Source organism: Emydura macquarii, unplaced genomic scaffold, assembly GCF_026122565.2.
Source record: "Emydura macquarii macquarii isolate MOO-44397 ecotype Brisbane River unplaced genomic scaffold, CSIRO-AGI_Emac_v2 contig_312, whole genome shotgun sequence".
NCBI classification, from domain to species: Eukaryota; Metazoa; Chordata; order Testudines; family Chelidae; genus Emydura; species Emydura macquarii.
The window spans coordinates 4,826,791-4,847,328 of NW_027130449.1; the positions used below are offsets into that span (position 1 = coordinate 4,826,791).

A 20,538-nucleotide genomic window follows, 5' to 3' on the forward strand; every position below is an offset into this window, starting at 1 on the left:
CAGGAAAATGAAGACAGCTCAGATGCCACCACGCCTATTCCCAGGGTGTAAGTATTTAGCAATGAGGCAGCCTGAAAGCCTGGGCTTATGATGCATGCTAAAGCTGTGGGGTTCAGTCGCCAGGCCGCTGGGCCTGAGCTGCTGCTTCTGGAGCAGCCGTTACCCCATGCTGTCCTCTCTCTTGGTAAAGCAGCTGTAAGTGCCACTTAGTCAGGATCTTTGCTGATGACTTTACCAATGACACAAACAAGCCTTTATCAGTAAGGGTATGTACACGCTGACGGTGGCAAATTCGCCGCTGTCAGATCGATCTATCCGGATCCATTGAGTGGCAGTGAAGACCCACTCAATCAATCCGGAAGTCAATTCAATTAAACCACCTCCTCAAAAGACACAGCACTGCATCGACAGGAATGCATTTCCCGTCGGCACAGCACAGTGGAGATGGCATGCTAAAGGGAAGTTAGGAAGTCGACGGGAGTTACACAAGCTACTCTGCATAGCTTGTGTAATTCGCGTCGACTGCCGCCAAATTTCCCGGTAAGTGTGTACGAAGCCTAAGTCTTGCAGAGCCAGTATAGCACCAGGAGCATGAATTGGATTCTGTGCTGCTTTGTGCTCCTTCAGCTTCAGTTCATTTCTGACCGTGAAATCTTCACTACAGAACACAGATGGGCTTCCAGATCCCAGGGGTAGTTTGGTATGCTGGCCAAATTCCTACTCGGGTAATTTAGTTTCTGCCTCCTTAAATTCCCCCTACCATTTCAGTTAAATGGGGGATTCTTCTGTGCTTCCTGTCGTAGCTTTCTGTGTAGTCGGACTGTGCATTGTTAGACAGATGCTTCATTCCATCCTAGCAGTAGCAGTGTTTTGTTGATCCCTATATTACGGATACTGTGCATTTCTGTAGCACCTCTTCTATCCTTATCTCAGTTTTTGTATTTTAAGAAATCTACCTCACAGGGAGGTTGTGAGCCAGTACAAATACTTATGCATAAACTGGGGTGCAGAGAGGTGGAGTAACTTTTCCCACTGTCAGATAGGATTTTACTGGCAGAGCTGGGGATAAGAACCCGAGTCTCCTGACTCCCAGGAGTTTCCCTGCTTTAGCCTTTAGATGACTCTGCTTTTCCATAGACACAATCTGGAGAATATTTTGAGATCCTTAAAGATGAAAGTCTTTGTATTTATGTAGGTTCATTCAGAATCTGTTCTTCCTGTGTGAGACGCATTTACAGATAGGCTGGATATGGCTAGTCCTGTGTGATATCCTTTGGACCTGCAGTACGACACTAGTCACTGAGGACTGACACTAATCTTTGTTTCAGAAGGACTGACTATGTGGTCCGTCCCAGCACTGGGGAGGAGAAACGCGTTTTCCAGGAGCAGGTGAGGAGAGAATCCACTTTTGTTTCGACATGCATCTGCTTAAAAGTCAGCTTGCAAGTAGGATAATTTAGAACAGGAGTTGACTATCTTCTACAAATCACTTAGTGAATACGAGAACAGTTGTAATAAATCTGTGCTGCCTTCATGCGAGCTTCACAGCCGCTGGCTTAACCATGCTGCGTTGAGAATAGAGCCCAGCACTTTCAGTCCTAAATACGCCAGTGCTTCCCACTGGGGATAAAGGAGAGAATCTTTTCAAGTCAGTAATATTAAGGTTTACATCCATGTTGCAGTTCCCCGCTATTTGAGGGTGACCTATCATGTACTCGTGAACAGGTTTGATTCCATCCACCTGAAGATAGTGGAGCATGCATGCACGCACACACTGGGAAGTATTCTACATAGCAGACATTTGAAGTAGATGTTGGTTTCAATGTATCTTACAGGCTGGCAGTCCATTTAAGGGCTTGTGCACTTAGAATCATAGAATCATAGAATATTAGAGTTGGAAGGGACCTCAGGAGGTCATCTAGTCCAACCCCCTGCTCAAAGCAGGACTAACCTCTGCTATATCATCCCAACCAGGGCTTTGTCAAGCCGCAGCTTAAAAACCTCTAAGGATGGAGATTCCACCACCTCCCTAGGTAACCCATTCCAGTGCTTCACCACCCTCCTAGTAAAAAACTTTTTCCTAATGTCCAACCTAGACCTCCCTCCCTGCAACTTGAGACCGTTGCTCCTTGTTCTGTCATCTGCCACCACCGAGAACAGCCTAGCCCCATCCTCCCTAGAACCCCCTTTCAGGTAGTTAAAGGCCGCTATCAAATCCCCCCTCACTCTTCTCTTTTGCAGACTAAACAAGCCCAGTTCCCTCAGCCTCTCCTCATAAGTCCTGTGCTCCAGCCCCCTAATCATTTTTGTTGCCCTCCGCTGGACTCTCTCCAACTTGTCCACATCCTTTTTGTATTGGGGGGCCCAAAACTGGACACAATATTCTAAATGCGGCCTCACCAATGCCGAATAGAGGGGAATAATCACTTCCCGTGACCTGCTAGCAATGCCCCTCCTAATGCAGCCCAATATGCCATTGGCCTTCTTGCCAACCAGGGCACACTGCTGACTCATATCCAGCTTTTTATCCACTGTTACCCCCAGGTCCTTTTCTGCAGAGCTGCTGCCCAGCTTGTCGGTCCCCAGTCTATAGCTGTGCATGGGATTCTTTCTTCCTAAGTGGAGGACTCTGCACTTTTCTTTGTTGAACCTCATTAGATTTCTTTTGGCCCAATCCTCCAGTTTGTTTAGGTCACTCTGTATCCTATCCCTACCTTGCAGGGTATCTACCACTCCCCCCAGCTTAGTGTCGTCCGCAAACTTGCTGAGGGTGCAATCTACCCCATCCTCCAGATCATTAATAAAGATGTTGAACAAAACCGGCCCCAGGACCGACCCCTGGGGAACTCCGCTTGTGACCGGTTGCCAGCTAGACATGGAGCCATTGATCACTACTCGTTGAGCCCTATGCTCTAGCCAGTTCACTATCCATTTTATAGTCCATTCATCCAACCCATACTTCTTTAACTTGCTGATAAGAATACTGTGAGAAACCGTATCAAAAGCTTTGCTAAAGTCAAGGTATATCACATCCACCGCCTTCCCCACATCCACAGAGCCAGTCACCTCATCATAGAAAGCAATCACTTGGAGAATTTCTCTTCACCTCTTCCATATGTATTCCTCATAGACTTGTAAGACTGCAAGGGACCTCGAGAGGTCTTCTAGTCCAGTCACTTGCACTCATATTCAGCATCTGTTCAGCAGTGTGATGTGCATGCGGAAGGTCAATGAAAGGGATGGACTGAGTCCTTTACTTTGCCACTTAAGGTGTGATTGAATGGTGGGGTATACATATGTGTGAGAATCCTCACCACCTGGATATAACGTGGTTTCTGTCACTTATACTGACTCCCTTCATTTACTAAAGCAGGAAACAAGCAGGTGGAATTCACCTTTCATGTCTGGAAACTCTAAATGATCTGACACTTGTGATGGTCCCTTAATTTCTGCCACACTTCACATTTCTCTCCCTATGGCTTGGTCTACACTTATCTCGGCGATTCGGCAGCAGTCGACGGGAGTTACGCAAAGTATGCAAAGAACTTGCATAACTCCCGTCGACTTCTGTGCTTCTCTTCTGCACGCCGTCTTCGCTGCACTGCACCGACGGGAACCGCGTTCCGGTCAACGCAGTGCTACACCACTTGAGGAGGTGGTTTTAGTACGTCAACTTCTGGATCGACTGAACGGGTCTTCACTGACCGCTCAGTCGATTCAGATAAGTCGATCTGATGGCGGCGACTTTGCCGCTGTCAGTGTAGACATAGCCTTTGACTCTAATTGGTTGTTAGATTAGTCACTTCAAACACAACACAATTTCATTTTTATTAAAAATAATCCTTTGTGTATAAGAGATGTTGTGTTGCATGCTTCAAGGAGAGGCTTAAAAGCCCCTAATGCACTTTATAGTGCATGGTATTGAACCACAGGAGATGGTCCTTCGTGACCTGACTGGTGATTGCCTCCTGCCCTGAAACATGAAGAATGATCATCATTTCACCCAAGTTATAGAGCAGTTGCTGTGCTCTTTATATACGTAGCTAAACGTGAAATATGCTAAGACCTTTTTCATCACCATATCCCTCATGTTGAGCTGTATTCCCACCCATCTCTCCACATGCAGGAGCGCTACCGTTACAGCCAGCCCCACAAGGCCTTCACCTTCCGCATGCATGGCTTTGAGTCGGTGGTGGGTCCTGTTAAGGGGGTGTTTGACAAGGAGACCTCGCTGAACAAAGCCCGGGAGCACTCTCTCCTGCGATCCGACAGGCCTGCATATGTCACCATCTTGTCTCTTGGTAAGGTGGCAGCATTGTCTGCAGTTCAGCTTGTTTAAATCTTTCTTACAGATTGCTTCACATGGGGCTTTACACAGCTAAATCTTAGCAGCAGGAAAGGGGAATTGGGTGACACAGGTAAGGAAAAACCTGGGTTGAAATAAGGAGCTGGAGGGATGCAGGGAGGCTGTTCCAGGTGGCACCATGAAGAAAGGAATATTGGTCCGTTACAGATGAGCCCTTAACTTTGGAAAAAGCCTGCTAGGAACTATGAGCCCTAGGGATTTAACTCATGCCTGAATGTGTTATGATACTGCCTTTTTTTTGAAGCAGAGTTACATTTTCTGGCAGAAGGCCTGAAGGCTTAATCCACAGTGCAGGCAGAGACCACCATGACTCATAGCTGCCCCACACCCTGTAACTGAAGTTTGAAGACAGTCTTTATTGGTTGTGGGTTTTTATTGTTGAAACAATCTCTATTGATTTACATGGGAAGTTAGTGCTGTGAAAGTAGTTTGCTTTAAACCATTATAGAAGAGTACCTGCAAATTAGTTTGCAGACCTGTTGCCCTCTGTATTGCAAAGTTTGGGTTCTGAGGGTTAGTGCCAGAACCAGAACTTGCATCCCTGAGTTAGTCCCTCCAACCCCCAGGACAATAGGGGTTGAAGATGCTGCATGTTGCACTGGAGCTGTCCTTTGTCATAAAAACTGAAGGGCTTGAAGACAGCTGCCTAGATTCACAACTGGAACCCTGACTAAGCTTTGTTTTTCCTGTTATCTCAGTTCGGGATGCTGCGGCCCGCCTTCCTAATGGAGAGGGAACTCGTGCTGAAATCTGTGAGCTGCTTAAAGATTCCCAGTTCCTGGCTCCCGATGTCACCAGTGCCCAAGTAAGTTGGATGACAGTAGTCCATATGGGGACTGTCACCATTTCCAAGCGTCAGAAATCACCATCCCCTCCTAAAAAATCCACTGATGAGGACAGGCAATGTTCTGTGACTGATGTAATGCCCAACATCTTGCGGCTTATTGAGGTGGAAGTGGGAGCTGTATACCATTTCATTGGGCTACTACAGCACCCTCTTTAAGCTCTAAATGGCCAAAATATGGCTAGCAAGCCAAATGTGGCCCACAGAGTTAATACTGCTCATCTTTGCTACAGAGCTGTGTGAAACTCCATCTTGATCTGGGTAGACAAACAGCAGCATAGGCTGTAACTTGTACTCTCCAAAGGCTGCACCTCCTTGTTCAAATGAGGTTCACTAATAATCGCTTCCCTTTTTATGCCAAATAGGGTCAGCCTTCAGATTCCTGTCCATTTGTCAACATGGCCATTGGTTGTGCAAAGTTTGAACACATTTAGTTTACTGTCAGTTCTGTTTTTCAGGTTAACACAGTTGTGAGCGGTGCGCTGGACCGGCTACACTATGAGAAAGATCCCTGTGTGAAATACGATATCGGACGCAAACTGTGGATATACTTGCATCGGGATAGGAGTGAAGAGGAGTTTGGTAGGTGCTTGCTGTAGGGAGCCCTGTAGCATCTGAATTGGACTTGTTCGTGTCACTTTAAAGTCCTGTTTAAAATCCCTAGATGAATATTTGGAAGGGTGGGTGTCAGGTTAAAAATGTCCTGGCCTGTTAATACAGCAGTGGGGATGCAGTGGCTCTGAAAAAGATGGTGGTTGTGGTGGATAATCAGCTGAATGTGAGCTCCCAGTGATGTCCTGGCCAAAAGAGCTGATGGGATCCCGGGATACATAAACGGGGGAATCTTGAGTAGGGAGTAGAGAGGTTATTTTACCTCTATACTTCTGGAATATTGTGGCCAGTTCTGGCATCCACAATTCAAGAAAGATACTGATAATTCAAAGGAGAGAAGCATGACAATGATTAAAGGATTAGAAAATATGCCTGATAGTGTTAGACTCAAGGAGCTCAATCTATTTAGCTTAACAAAGCAAACGTTAAGGGATATCTACATGGGGAATAAATATTTAGTAATGGGCTCTTCAATCTAGCAGAGAAAGTATAAAACAATCCAATGGCTGGAAGTTGAAGCTAGACAAATACAGACTGGAAATAACGCATAACAGTGGAACAATTTGCCTAGGTCTGTGGTGGATTCACCATCTCTGACAACTTTTAAGTCAAGATCGGATGTTTTTCTAAAAGATACTCTCTAGGATTTATTTTGGGGCAGTTCTATGGCCTGTGTTATACAGGAGGTCAGATTAGATAATCATAATGATCCGTTCTGGTCGTGGAAGCTGTGAAATATCTCTTACATTATTAGAAAGGAGAACTTCTTAAAAAAATCTTATTTTCACCTTTCATGCTGTTTATTATTTGCTCATCTTGGACAATGAAATTAGTATAGTCAGTTTGACTTCACTATCTGGTCCTCGTGACACCATGCCATCAGCTGTTGAGCACTGATCAGCAGAATAATGTACCAAGTTAAAAGATTTGAATGTTTGTCCAGCAAAGTACTGAATCATGTGCAGGAAACCTGTATCAATGTACATATAGTTGTAATAGATGCATGTGCAATTGTCTGTTTTTGTGCACATTTCTTTTACATGGTTTTCCATCATCTGGATCAACTTTCAGGTCTTTCATTCTGATATATTTTTTGTTGATTTGCAACTGACAAACTTTTGATGTGGTGTCTCAAGACGAATCTAGAGTGGGTGAATGGCTATTCAACTTTGCTACTTCAGTTTGTCTTTATTCGGGGATTGTCTCTCAATTGTTCCTGTTTGCAGAACGGATTCACCAAGCTCAAGCTGCTGCAGCAAAGGCCAAGAAAGCTCTTCAGCAGAAACCAAAACCTCCAGCCAAGATAGTAAGTTGTCTTGTACAAGTGTGTGGCACAAAGAATTTGGGGGCTTGGATGGCTTTGAGAGTGGGACACAGCTTCTCAGCCTGAGGTTATTGGTTCAAATTCAGTCCATGTCCATAGAGCTACAACTCATTACCATCTCTTGGAATTACGTTTGCATGTATAGAATGAATTGGTGAGTCTTAGTCCAATTCCCAGTGGGCAATTGTCTATGCTACAAAATCTCTACCGCAATTGGCACTAATGGTCATCCTTGGTGGTGGGCTCAGCCACAAGGCCAATGAAATGGGACTATGTATCCTTCCCTAGGTTGAGGGTTCAGGCTCATTGGCAAGATGGAGCGTGTGACGCTTCTTCTGCCATTACCAATGCTGCACTTGAGCTGTGGGTAAATATAGGACTTCATTCTCCAGGGATGTCACATCAGCATTTTTGATTAGCACTAAATAATTTTTTAGCAAAATTATTTCCAGTTAGCAAACTTGCCAGTTGGCAGCGGGAGGTATGAGATTAGTAGATCTGTCTGACATGATGGAAATAGGAGGCTAAAAATTCTGTATACATCCCCCACTACCGAAATGCCGTCACCCCTGAGAGCATCAGCAGCCAAATAGCTGCAGTCATCCTGTGCCCATTGGGAAGGAGAAGAAATCATGAGCCTGTAACCCCAAGGTCCTGCTTTTACATCCACACACAAAGAAGAGTACCTCCATTTTTAAGGTCTCACCCATAACATCACTGCACAAAGAGCTGCTCCATAAAGACCTTCCCCCCAACTGTGCTTTTATTGCAGAAATCTAGTAGCAAGGAGAGTTCGGTGAAAGTGTTCCCCAGCAGCACTTCAGAGCCAACCCAGCTGAGCCTCAGTGATTCCAGCCTGCCACTAACCCCTGTGACTCCAGTGACACCCACCACACCAGCATTACCAACGACACCCATTTCACCTCCCCTGGTCTCTGGGGTTAGCAAGACTGTTCCAAGTGTTGGACCAGAGCCAGCTAAACCAAGCCAAAGGTAATACTTCCCCTTCCTTCCTGTGTATTCCAGTATCAGCAGAGAGCAGGTTCTTCACCAAGTGAGCTAAGGGCACTGTTGGTCTCCTTTGTCGTCTTTCTTTATAGCTTCATTAACCCACTGACTTTCCGTTTCTCCATAGCGTTCTCTTGGTGTCGTCTCCTCCCATGCCCCAGCTTGGGACATTGCTCTCCACAGCTCAGAGTGCGCAGACGCAGGCTGGGCCACAGCCACCTCCAACAAGGGCGGTAAGCCATACTGCCTCCTCTTCGGGACTTCCACAGGTCCGAGTGGTCACTGCGCAGTCCAGCCTCCCACCTGTGTCTCAGCAAGCCCCAGTGGTAACACAACAGCAGCCACCTGCATCAGTGCCTCAGATCCGTGCTCAAGCTACAGCCACGCAAACGAAAGTACCGCCTCAGGTAAGAATAGCTATGTGGAAATCTCATCCTAATGGATCCCATAACACTCTGGAGATGTGTAGGAATCACTTACCAACAGCTAACGAGCAGTCAGATCTGAGGTGGAACACACCAGCCATGTTAGACCAGCATCTCTGCACAACAGTTCTTACTATTATTTATCTCTCACTTATATGGTACCATTAATTTACAGAGAAATTTACAAACATGTGAAAAGCCCAAAACACTTACTCTCTAAGACAGACAAGACAAATGAAGGCAAGAAGTAGAGCAGAAGTTTGGGAAAGGTGGCAAGTGGAGACAGCATTGGGAGGAGAAGAATTCCTGGAAGAAGTGGGTTTAAAGGAGGGATTTAAAAGAGGCACTTAGTGGAGATGAGGGGAGGCCGTTCCAGGAGTAGGAGGCAGCACAGTACATGAACAAAACTAAAAATAGGAAAAGATGGAGTGGAGAAGAGACAAGCAGGAGAGACAAGATTATGTGAGACTCTTGAATTTAATGCAGTAAGTGGCTTCCTGTCCGTGAGCGGATTCATACTAAATATGGCTGACGTGCTCAGTGGCAGGAGAGGAAGGTGAGGTTAGCAGCAACATTTGGTTTAAACTGGAGGTTGCAGAGATGAGAAATGGGAGGCCAGAGAGGGGATGGTTATGGTGATGAGTGATGAAGCTTTTTGGGGCAGGAGACAGTTGTCTTTTTCTGTTTGTACAGCACCTAACACAATAGGGCTCTGATCCCTGGCTCAGGCTGCTTGATGCTACTGCAATACAAATTATTACTAAGTGATCAAGTCAAGAGATGCCAAATGCTTTAGCAATGGGGATGGTAGGCAAAGGAAAGACTGTCATAATGAAGATGTGGTAACTGGATTTAGCAAAGAAACTGGATATAGGGGGAAAGGGGAGAGAGGAGTCAATGAAAATGAGGTTGTGAGCAGGGGAGACAGAAGTTAATGGAGGATCAGTGAAGATAGAGAATGAAAGTGGATCAGAAGGAAGGATGTTAAACTCAATTCTGCAGAAAATGAGAGAGTAGCAGGATGTCCTTGAGGAAGTGTCAGGGGAGAGCAGAAGATGTTGGCTTGGACAGAAGGGAGTGCATCTGGGGACAGGATATGTGGAAGAGAACGCCTCTTAAATTACGGGGTTGTTTTTTTGGCGAGCAACATGAAATATCCTTGGTTTGAATTTGGCCAGGTCAGCAGGGTTGACACTTATTCTTGTGAAGAGAGCCATGTGACTTTTTATAGTGTTATCAGGGCCCTTGGAAGAATGGATTAATCTACTCAGAATCTGTTACCCAAGGAAAAAGTGACACTCTAACACAAGCCACTACATGCATTCAATCTTGTACCTGCCAGTATGGGCACCTTTGCCAATAAGGGTTTGGGGTAGCTATGTTTGTAGGCCTCCTTAAAGAATAGTTTCAAGCAGGGGTGTGGAGAGTGAAGGCATATATGGGTTAGGTCAGGGAGAAGGGTCCCAGACCTCTTGGACAGTGAGTGGGAGAAGGGCACAATGGGAGGAGGTGAATAGCTTGCTTGTGACCATGCGTCTTTTGCCTTCATTTTTTCCATTAGGCTGTTATGACTGTACCAGTGAAAGCACAAACCAGCCCAGTGCAGGTGCAACGGCCAGGAGCATCTGTCACAGGACAGGCAGGTATCACTGTGACAGCACTCTCTGCAGCACCCAGCTCTACGGCAAAACCAGCAACCAGCTCTCCAGGCAGTTCTGCACCAAGCTCCTCCTCTTCCACCACTGTCATCCAGAACGTAGCTGGCCAGAATATCATCAAGCAGGTGAGAGGCACAAATGGGGAACTGGACTGTGACTCGCTTTTCTATTCTTGTAGCCTTCCAGATGTGAAAGGCTAGTGGAAAACTACATCAACTCCCTTACTGCTAGAGGGTTTGTTGCCCATCCAGCTGTAGGCAGTTGATGGCTTGCCATATTTGGACCATGTTTTCAAATTCCAGTGTAGCAGTTGCAACTTCAAAGTATGCACTTTGTGACCCTGCAAGCGCAGATGTGGAATTTGCGCATGTGGAACATGCAGGCACCAAATGAATATTTCTGATCCCATTGATTACTAGCTCAATGGGCTTGGATATTCCCCACCTCAGCTTGACTGAGAGGAAACTTGGTATCTATTGGCCCTCAAGTTCTTGTATGGTGTGTGAGGACAGGAAAGAGATGCCAGCTAATGAGTCAACCACACCATTTCCAGCAACACTGTGCTCTCTGGCACCTGTTGGAGAATTGGTTCATTTCTGATGTGGACGAGGGAAGAAGAGCAGCAAATGCAGAGTAATATCAGCCTGTTGGGAAGCTTTATTTGTGTCTGATTGCGTCTCGGGCCATTTCCTGTCTGGATATAACATAACTGTGCCTCTTTGGTCTTCCAGGTGGCTATTACAGGGCAACTTGGCATGAAGACCCAGCCTGGAAGTGGCATCCCACTCACAGCTACTAACTTCCGGATCCAAGGCAAGGATGTGCTGCGCCTGCCTCCCTCTTCCATCACAACTGATGCCAAGGGACAGACTGTGCTGCGCATCACCCCGGACATGATGGCCACCCTCGCTAAATCCCAAGTCACCACAGTCAAACTGACCCAGGATCTCTTCACAGCAGCCGCCGGAAGCAGCGCTAGTGGGAAAGGCATCTCTGCAACTTTGCATGTGACATCCAATCCTGTCCAGTCTGCTGATTCCCCAGCCAAGACTAGCACAGCTACTTCTGCTTCTCCCAGCCCCGCTGGGACCACGGTGGTTAAAGTGACACCCGATTTAAAGACTGCAGAGTCTGCTAGCTCAGCTTTCAGACTGATGCCTGCTCTGGGTGTGACTATGGCAGACCAGAAGGGCAAAGCCATTACCACAGTGGCATCTACTGAGGCTAAGCCTGCTGCCACCATAAGAATTGTGCAAGGACTGGGGGTTATGCCACCAAAAGCGGGGCAAACTATTACCGTAGCCACTCATGCCAAGCAAGTGCCCTCTTCCTCTGCAGTGAGTGTGCCTGGCACAGTTCATACCTCAGCTGTTTCTTTACCAACCATGTCTGCCGCAGTGTCCAAGGCAGTTGCTGTGGCCTCCGGGGCAGCTGGCACTCCCATAACCATCGGAGCAGGAGCCACTGCTGTGCGGCAGGTACCGGTGAGCACTACGGTCGTATCTACATCCCAGGCAGTAAGTAACTCACGCTGTCCCTTGTGGCTGGGGTTAGAAGGGATAGTCTTTCTCGCTTTCTGTTGAAATATCCCAAATCCCTATCAATTAGGGCACTAGCTAATCTTAAAGCATGGGGCATTTAAGGGCTAACCAGCTCACAAACGTTATACAGCCTCCTTAGGAACCTCTGTGCCAGAAAGGGATGGCTGCTGGCCACTGGGAGGCAGCTTCAGTTAGGCCATCTGCCCCCACTGCTGGTTCCCAATCCTCCCTCAGGCCAGGAGCCGGTTAGAGTTGGCCGTGAAGCAGGAAGGTTTTGTGGATCCTAGAGCTGCTCTGTTCAGAGGTATGTAAGGAGAAGTGAGGCTTTGTGCCCGAAGGGAGGTAAGCCAGTGTACCTTACTGATGTTTGCTAAGTGTGCGGGGTAAGAATTAAAGAGGTGGGAGGGGTCTGATCCATCCCGGCTCCAAACTAGGGGTCAGGAGGTTGGCAGAGCTCCTTTTACAAGGGGAATGGAGAAGAGGGAGCTGAGTTGACTTTCCTCCTCCCATCTCAACAAAGAACTGTTCTAATAATGGGATCTCACAGATCTATCTACCCCACCTGTGAGCTCAGCTGTAGAAAAGTGGATACAAGTTTATAAAATGTGCCAGTCATCTATAACAAATGGTGATGGGAAAAGGTACAAAAGGGAGTCAAGAGACTAAGGACGAATCTGCTGAACTGGTTCTAAGGATAACCCATCTCTGGCTGTAATTTATAGTCTTTTCCATCCAACCCTGTCCCAAATAGATATTCTTAGTCTGGACAAAATCCAGAGCCAAGGTGGGCTGCAGGAAGAAGACTTGATGCTGATGTTTCCAAACTATCTGCACATGATTCCAACTTGATTCTCAGCCCCCGCAAAATATCCTCATCCAGATGGCAAGCAAGGCCCCATGTACTCTGTAAGCTTGATGGAAATTATGTGGCAAGATCTCTGGATTCAGCAGCCCACCAGGGCAGCAGGCTGGAGATGCTGTGTCAGCTTTGGATAAACTGAAAAATAGAGGCTTTTGCTGAATTCAGTATGAAAGAAATAATCCAGACATTGCAGTTTCCCATCCTGTTAATTTGATATGCAATTCAGTATATTTTATGCTCCCTACAAAGCTGAATTTTTAATATGCTGAAGGATTTTGTATAAAAATTGCATAACTGTTACAGAAACGGTTGTAGAAGCTGAAGGTTGGGCAGCTGCATAGGATACAGATGGGGTTTTTGGCATCAGGGGTGGTATGAGAGGCAGTCTGTGTGACAATCCTGTTACCTGGATGTTAAAACGATCAGCAGTGAAGTAATAAGTAGATTTGACAATGAAATTTGCATCTTTAAATTCAACATTCATATTTTACTGAGGTGAATGGGGGCAGCTTATTGCTCTCAGATCTCATTGTTTGACTGTCAGCAGACTGTAGTAGACATCACTGCCCTGGCTTTTGGGCCTACGCTACTACAGAGCTACACTACTACAGTAGTGGCAAAAAATTCTATATCTTGTCAGTCAGATATAACCTCTTGCATTTGATAGGACTCTCTGGAACATTTACCTCCTGGAATGATGTCAACTTTGGAATTTCATGAGGTGCTACCTGTGTTGAGCTGGGCATTCAGTAAAAGTTAATGCCAGCACTTTTGAGTTTTAATGCCCAAAGCTAAGCACCTAAAACAATGTCTCAGTAAAGGTAGCTAAATAAGTGGTTTTACTCCAGGCTTCAATTGTTAACCAGAGTTAACATACCAATCCTTCCCTGGGAAATGCTGGTGAGGAGCGGTAAGGTTGAGCAAGCTGTGACGGAGTGGATAGAGTGCATTTTAATGAACCAGAAATGACACACAGGTTTCATCAGCAAAGCTGAGAACCATTGTTGTGTTCTACACCAGGAGTGCAAGCAGTCTCTTTACTAAACTCCTCATTAATCCCAATATTGTCTAATATTCTTCCACTTCCCTAGGGTAAACTACCAGCTCGAATTACAGTGCCATTGTCAGTGATCAGCCAGCCAGTGAAAGGCAAGAATGTGGTGACTGCTCCCATCATCAAGGGCAACCTCGGGGCCAAGTGAGTAATGTGAAACCTTCCAGTGAGCAGCATCTCCATTTGCTCTCTAAGTGAGCTGGAGAAGTCCAGCACAGGATCAAGTTCATGGAAACCTAGAAATAGAGGTTGGAAAGGATTAAAGTCCACCAGTGCAAACCACAATCACAGGAAATGTGAGTGGATATGCCCATCTTGCATGATCTGAATGTGATTTTCTGCTCAGTACTCCAGAGGAAGACACCTCCAGATCATCCCTTCAAGATCTTTGCTCTGGAGGAAAATTTGTTCTCTATTCTGAACTTAGCTGTCAGCTCAGCTCTCTGCATATGAGCAATTATCAACCTGATGAAGTATCTAATCCCATTCATAATCTGAGGCATCATCTACATTAGAGAAACTAGCACAAGTGTAACTGCATCAACATAGATCGCATCAGCATGCAAATAACAGTCCATTTTCTTTTCTTGAATCCTAGTCATGTCACTCTAGCCAGCACCTGCAGGGCAGGAAATTCCACATACCAATTGCATTCTGCATTATCTAGGAGGGTGTTTAATTACTCACTGCCTGATTAGACTAACCCACAGACAAGAAGCAGGGCTGACCCTCAGACCTGCCAGTGTGGCAGTCATGTGACTAACATGAAGTTCCTTTTGCCATGCAGCATGGTGAATGTTGGCATAACTTATTCGTTCCTACCTCTGTCAGTATAGTCAAATGAAAAACTTCAAGCCAGTGTTAAATGAGGTCAATGGCTTTCATCTCCTAGCAGCTGAAGAGCAGTTCAGTCAGCGACCAGAGCTACACAGAACCGCAAAAAATACTTCCATACCAAATCAGCAGTTATGCATTTAGCTAAGTACAGGTATGCTGTGTCAGAACTATATTACCATTTGCACTTCCAGCCACTTCTGAAAATAACCAGTTTGTTAGTGACTGAGTAACTCTTGAATGCCGGGGTCTCTCTCAGTGCCTCACTCACAGCTAAGTCGGGAGCTGCATGCGGGGCTATATGGGAGTCCCGGGTGGAGTGTCACTGAGTCCTGTTGATTCAGTCCCTCTGCATCACTGTTGACCACTCAGTTGGTTTCTGTCTTTAGCATCAGTGGACTGGGTAGGAATATCATCCTGACTACAATGCCAGCTGGGACAAAACTGATTGCTGGGAACAAACCAGTGAGCTTCCTGACAGCACAACAACTGCAACAGCTGCAGCAACAAGGACAGGCCACACAGGTAAGGATACTTGGCAGGACCATAGGTCTGCCCATTCACTCTTCACTGCAGTAGCATCTCCGTGAAGGTCTTATGCATGATTCCGTGAACATTGGTGTCAATCTGCAAATGTATGTCTGTGGTGTTTGCTCTGAGCACAGTTAGTTCATCTCCCCCCTTCCTTCTATTTATATAACAACTGGATTTACTTTGTTTTAAATGTTAATGAAATGAGTGCTGGATAGTAAGGATGAAGAAAAAGAACAATATTAATGTCAGGCATGCAGATGGTATGCCACCTTTTCTCTCTCTGCCCTGACTTGGGGCTAAAAAGACTGTATCTTAGGCTTATTGATCCTTCGACTTCTCTAGCATCTTCCAGCCAGAGATCTGCAGCTTGAACTCCCTCTGTCTCCTGGGGCAAATCACATCATTCTTTGTGCCTCAGCTTCCCATCTATAAATTGGGTATAATGATAGTGACTGGGGCATTGCAGAGGACTTTGAGAGCCTCTGATACAAGGCCTGTAGCATTTCAGAGTATCTAACAGATCAAATTCCTTTGTTCTGAAAATCTGAAAGCAGCTGAGATGGGGTTTTGTTCAAACTGGTGATTAATCCTTTTTCACCAAGATCTGTCTCCCCTCTCTCAATTACATCATCACAGACCCTCCCTGGATGCATAAAACTTGCTGATGCCAAACTGTGCAGTCACTACCTTTCAATATTGCTCATGTGGGTGACTTTTGGACTAACTTTTATGCTGGCTGTGGCTGAATCAGGTGGAGTCTTTTCCCTGAATTAGTGCTGCTGTCCCATCGAGATTGATGGTGTGTGTGCAGTGTGACATCATATTGTGCTCTGGTGTGAATTAAATGCTCTTTCATTTCAAACAGGTGCGAATTCAAACAGTATCGGCCTCCCATCTTCAGCAGGGAACAGTGGCGGGCTCTACCAAAGCAGTCTCCACTGTTGTTGTGACCACAGCACCATCTCCAAAACAGACACAAGATCAACAGTGAACAGCAGCTGTGAAAATGGATCACTTTCCAAGAGCTTCCCTGGCCCTATTACCCACCCCCATCCATCACCAATTGGAGCTTCTTAGGTGCCAATACAGACCATCCAGATTCAGAGGTAGAGATTGGTACTGGAGTCCTACCTGTGCCAAAAGCAAGACATGTTGGTTACCTGGAGTCACAGTTTTGGTATCCAGTGGAAACCTCAGAATAGCGACACAAGACTCTGTTCTTAAGAATTTAAACATCTCAGTCCAGAGTTGTAAAATCAAACTCTATAGCAATGACTAACTGGAGATTTTCCTCCTCCTGTTTGTTGTCTCCTCAATCTAATTGCCCTTTCTGCAAATGACAGTGTGCCTTGCTGTCATTTCGTTATGTTCTGGGTTAGCCTTAGGCAGTTAGCCTGGGTTCTTCCTTAATCAGTGAAGCTTGCTGCTAGGGGAAGAGGGATTCGATGACTCTGAAGACATGGCCAAGCTTCATTCTTGGTCTTGGAGTCCAGATGTCCACTCCCTTAATAACCTGTAGAGGTGGCTTAAGTTTGGTGGCTGATTTTATTGTTGGGACTTAGCCCGTATGTAAATCCTTAATACAAATTCTATATATTTATTTATTTTATAGCTTTTTAAGACCTCTCCTCCCGCTTCTCAAGCCAGATTCCTTGTTGACTGCCACCACCATATCAGATTTCTGGAAAAATTTTCCCTTTGTTATCCTTGCAAAGGCCATTTAGAGGAGTCTCTTCCCAATGCCTGATCAAGGAAATCTCTGCTGTAAAATAGCTAATAGCTATTGGTGGGATGGAGTCTGCATATATGAGAGTCTGGCTGTGAATGAGCTCAGAGCAAGTGAACAGAAAGAAAGGTCTCCCAGGAAATTTTCCTCCTTACATTCCTCAGTGACTGAACCGTTATCAGCCAGTGAAAACTAGCCAGTTTAAAAGGAAAAGAGAACAAGCCTTCAGTTTTATCCGAGCTGCATTCACTCTATCTCAAGCAGGAGAAGTGTTTTAACCCATGTTGATGCTGGTCTGGTCTTATTTGATTTTTATCTGTCTCTGATTTTTATCTTGATATACAAGTTGTTGGGATTTTGCATGTTACAGATCAGGAAGTGAACTCACTTGTGCTCCCAGCTCTGACGTCACTGGAATTCTTTCTCTGAATGTGTCCGGAAGAAGTGTCAGGGTAGGAAAAGAATAGCAATACGGAAAGCAGATATATTTACAGCCCATGCCCCAGAGATCTAACCACCCTCCTGCTGAAATCCTACCTGCCATCTTCCTTCAGTTCTAGACAGACCATTTCATTGTGGCAAGAAAAGAGTTGCTGTCATACTGTGTAGTGTGATCATCTGATCTGCTAAGGGCTAATAGACTGTTAATCTCTGTTTATAAGAAAGTTTCTTCAACATTGTTCCTCTTGTTTTTTTAATACACTGTTTGCCTTTGATTGATACCATCATTGAATATATTCTATTTTAAAAGCTGTTCACTGTCTTCCAGTGTTTAGCTGAATTGTTGAAGCTGGATTCTCCTTGAAAGCCTCAGTTGTAGCTACACATTGCTGGCTCAGCTAGCATTGATCTGGGCAGCATGAGGCTTCTGATCGAATTTAGGTTGAAACCTTGTGTTACACACTTTTTATTTTTTGAACTGTAGCCAACCCAGTTAGGAAAATCAGGTACACAAATATATCAAGAAGCAGATGTCAGCTGCATTTGAGCAGAGTTAGGTACCTAAATACAGCATTTTATTAAAACACTTTCTTGAATCATGATTTTTGTGCACTTAAAGAAGAAGACCTGGAAAAATAAAGTTGCCTTTCTTCTCTTCCCCATTTCAGTCATTTCCTGTACCTTTTCCCCTTTTCTTTCAGGATGGAGAACAGGAAGGCTTCTGTTGTTGAGGTTGAATTCTTTAACACAAGTTTAACTCAGTCAGGTAACTAAAGCTCGTCAAATACAGAGCTGAACTGAGGTGCTGTCCACGATACCCCTGAAATGTTGTTTTATATAAATCCTATCCCAAATCAGGGAAATTCCCATTTGCTATTCATATTTAACAGTGTTATGTCTCAGGCCTTAGAGACGTGCTGAATGACTTTCTTAACAGTGTATAGCACTGTGGCTTTAGTATAGCCTGTTTCAAACCACATCTAATTACTAGTAATACTTGAACTCCTGACATTACACAGGGAAAATAGCTGTACCCCAGCATCTAATCAGGTGCATTATTGTGGTGGTGAGATTCCCCCTGTCCTACAGAAGAGATGGATTTACTCTGGGCCAGCCAGGCTCCATTAACTCTACTCTCTTGAGTTCTTGCCCTGTCTTTTTTTATGGCTTTGAGCTTGTTTTCCTTTCCCCAGCTGGTACAATAGATAAGTTATTTATCATCTGTATTGTATTGTGCTAATGAAGGATTAGGGCCCTATTGCGTTGGGCTCTGTACACGCACAGTAAAAGGATGGCTCCTCCCCCAAAGAGTTTAGTCTGTTTAAAACATACCCATCCACTTCACATACTTGGAGTTTCCATGCAGCATTCATCGGCTCTACCAGCCCAGGGAAAGTTTGAAAGCCATTTTCACCAAACTTAGTTTCTCCAAAAACAATTCTTTTTTGTTTTTGCTAAACTATTCTAGCAGTTCCGACAAATGTTCCCTTGCCTATGCTATTTCTAGGCTTAGCAGAATTCAATTTTTTAAATAATTTTGATAGATGATCAAATTTTATCTTTAAGCACTTTTTTTTTTAATTTTTATCAATTTAAATTGTCACAGTTGCAGGAAATCATTAGAGGGGATGATAATTTAATGACAGTAGATGTTGAGATTCAAAAGTTTATAGCTTTATAACCAGTAAAACATACTGTCAATATTTTGTAAAATATACAAAGTAAATATCCTTAAATCAAATTCTGGATATGTTTTCAAGCAGCATTTTTCTTACTTTGCCTATCTGTATATGTTGGTGGTTATCAGTGAATTTTTTTGTGTGTGTGTACAGTGAAGTTAGAGAGAGAAGGTGGGTGAGGGAATAACTTGTATTGGACCAACTTTTGTTGGTGAGAGAGAGAATCTTTCAAACTTGCTTAGAATTCTTCTTCAGGGCTGAGATGGATTCAGAGTGTCACAGCTAAATACAAGGTGAAATAGATTGTGTAGCATAAAGTTAACTCATATTTCAAGGGACCATTCAAGGGGAAGTGGCCCATTAACACCTTTCCAGTCTGGGAGGCGGGGGATAAATGGGATACAGAATAAGCCATAAATCCAGTGTCTCTGTTCAGTCCATGACTTGTAATATTTAGCAAAGTTATGAATTGATATGGTATTTCTGTGAGAGTTCATTCGAGAGCGTAGTGACTGTCTCGTTTCACCCAAATAGTGGTTATTAGGGCATTTAGTGCATTGGATGAGGTACACCACATGTAGTGATAGGCAGATGTGGAACCCATGGATCTTGAAAATTGTGTTATGGGGTGTGTTGATACGTCTACAGGTTTTGCATCTGTTCTTCTGGCAAGGTCGGGTGCCACTTTGAGTTGGTGAATCCTAATCAGTGGGGAGCTTGCTTCTGAGGAGCTTGGAGAGGTTGGGTTGCTTGAAGGCCGGAAGAGGGGGTTCAGGAAAAACTTCTTTACCCATCAAGTATGGGTAGTAATTGTTTGATTCCCTGTGTGGGTTCCAATGTAGGCTGGTAGGTGACAGCTAGAGGTGTGTGATCAGTGGGGGTTTTATTTCTGTATCGAAGCAGGTTTTCTTGGAATATTTGGATGGCTCATTCCATGGTGCAGTCTGTTCTGGCGGAATGTCCTTGATTGGTGAAGGCATTTTAAAGTGTGTTAAGACATATATCCCAGGCCATGTCTAGACTGATGGCCACAAATTCACTGCTGTCAGATCGATTTATCCAGATTGATTGAGTGGAAGTGGAGACCCATGAAATCAACCCAGAAATTGACACTATTAATCCACCTCCCCCAGGTAGAGTAATGAATGCTGTCAACAGGAGCGTATTTCTCATCAGCGCAGCAAACTGAAGATACTGTGGTAAGTAGAAGTTAGGAAGTTGATGGGAGATGTACTTTACATAGCTTGTGCATCTCCTGTCTGCTGCCGAATTTGGGGGCAAGTGTAGCTATAGTCCCAGACTTCCTCCTCAGAGTATGTTCTGTGGTATCTGAGTGTCTGGCTGTACATAACAGATTTCTTGGTGTGTTTGGGTTGGTTACTGGATCTGTGAAGTTAGGTGAGGTGATCCATAGTTTTCTTGTATATATTTGTTTGTAGGGTTCCATTGTTGAAGCTTCCAGGAATGGTTGATGCTAGTGCGGGAGTGTGGACTTATGGCTTGTTACAACCATCTGTTACCCACTTATCTCTGCCCCTCTCCCCCACCATTATTTTTGTTTTGTTTTGTTCTTTCCGCCCTGTAACTGCAGAGGTGTTAACAGGCCACTTCACCTGGAATAGTCCCTTGA

General features: G+C 44.9%; 1 protein-coding gene across 3 annotated transcripts in view; it reads left to right on the top strand.

Moving 5' to 3' along the window:
• NFRKB (nuclear factor related to kappaB binding protein) overlaps positions 1-17,886 on the top strand; it is a 32,312-nt gene extending 14,426 nt beyond the window's left edge. For 2 of the 3 annotated variants that reach the window (XM_067563941.1, XM_067563936.1), the window contains exons 16-28: positions 4-47; positions 1,329-1,389; positions 4,127-4,301; positions 5,065-5,171; positions 5,669-5,792; positions 7,049-7,128; positions 7,919-8,139; positions 8,282-8,561; positions 10,141-10,362; positions 10,969-11,754; positions 13,732-13,838; positions 14,918-15,053; positions 15,928-17,886. In XM_067563941.1, coding sequence (XP_067420042.1) covers positions 4-47; positions 1,329-1,389; positions 4,127-4,301; positions 5,065-5,171; positions 5,669-5,792; positions 7,049-7,128; positions 7,919-8,139; positions 8,282-8,561; positions 10,141-10,362; positions 10,969-11,754; positions 13,732-13,838; positions 14,918-15,053; positions 15,928-16,053 — 2,469 coding nt within the window. In that variant the 3' untranslated portion in view covers positions 16,054-17,886. The remainder of the gene's footprint in view (positions 1-3; positions 48-1,328; positions 1,390-4,126; positions 4,302-5,064; positions 5,172-5,668; positions 5,793-7,048; positions 7,129-7,918; positions 8,140-8,281; positions 8,562-10,140; positions 10,363-10,968; positions 11,755-13,731; positions 13,839-14,917; positions 15,054-15,927) is intronic. The other variant, XM_067563949.1, reaches the window with a different exon arrangement.
• Positions 17,887-20,538: the final 2,652 nt, after the last annotated feature.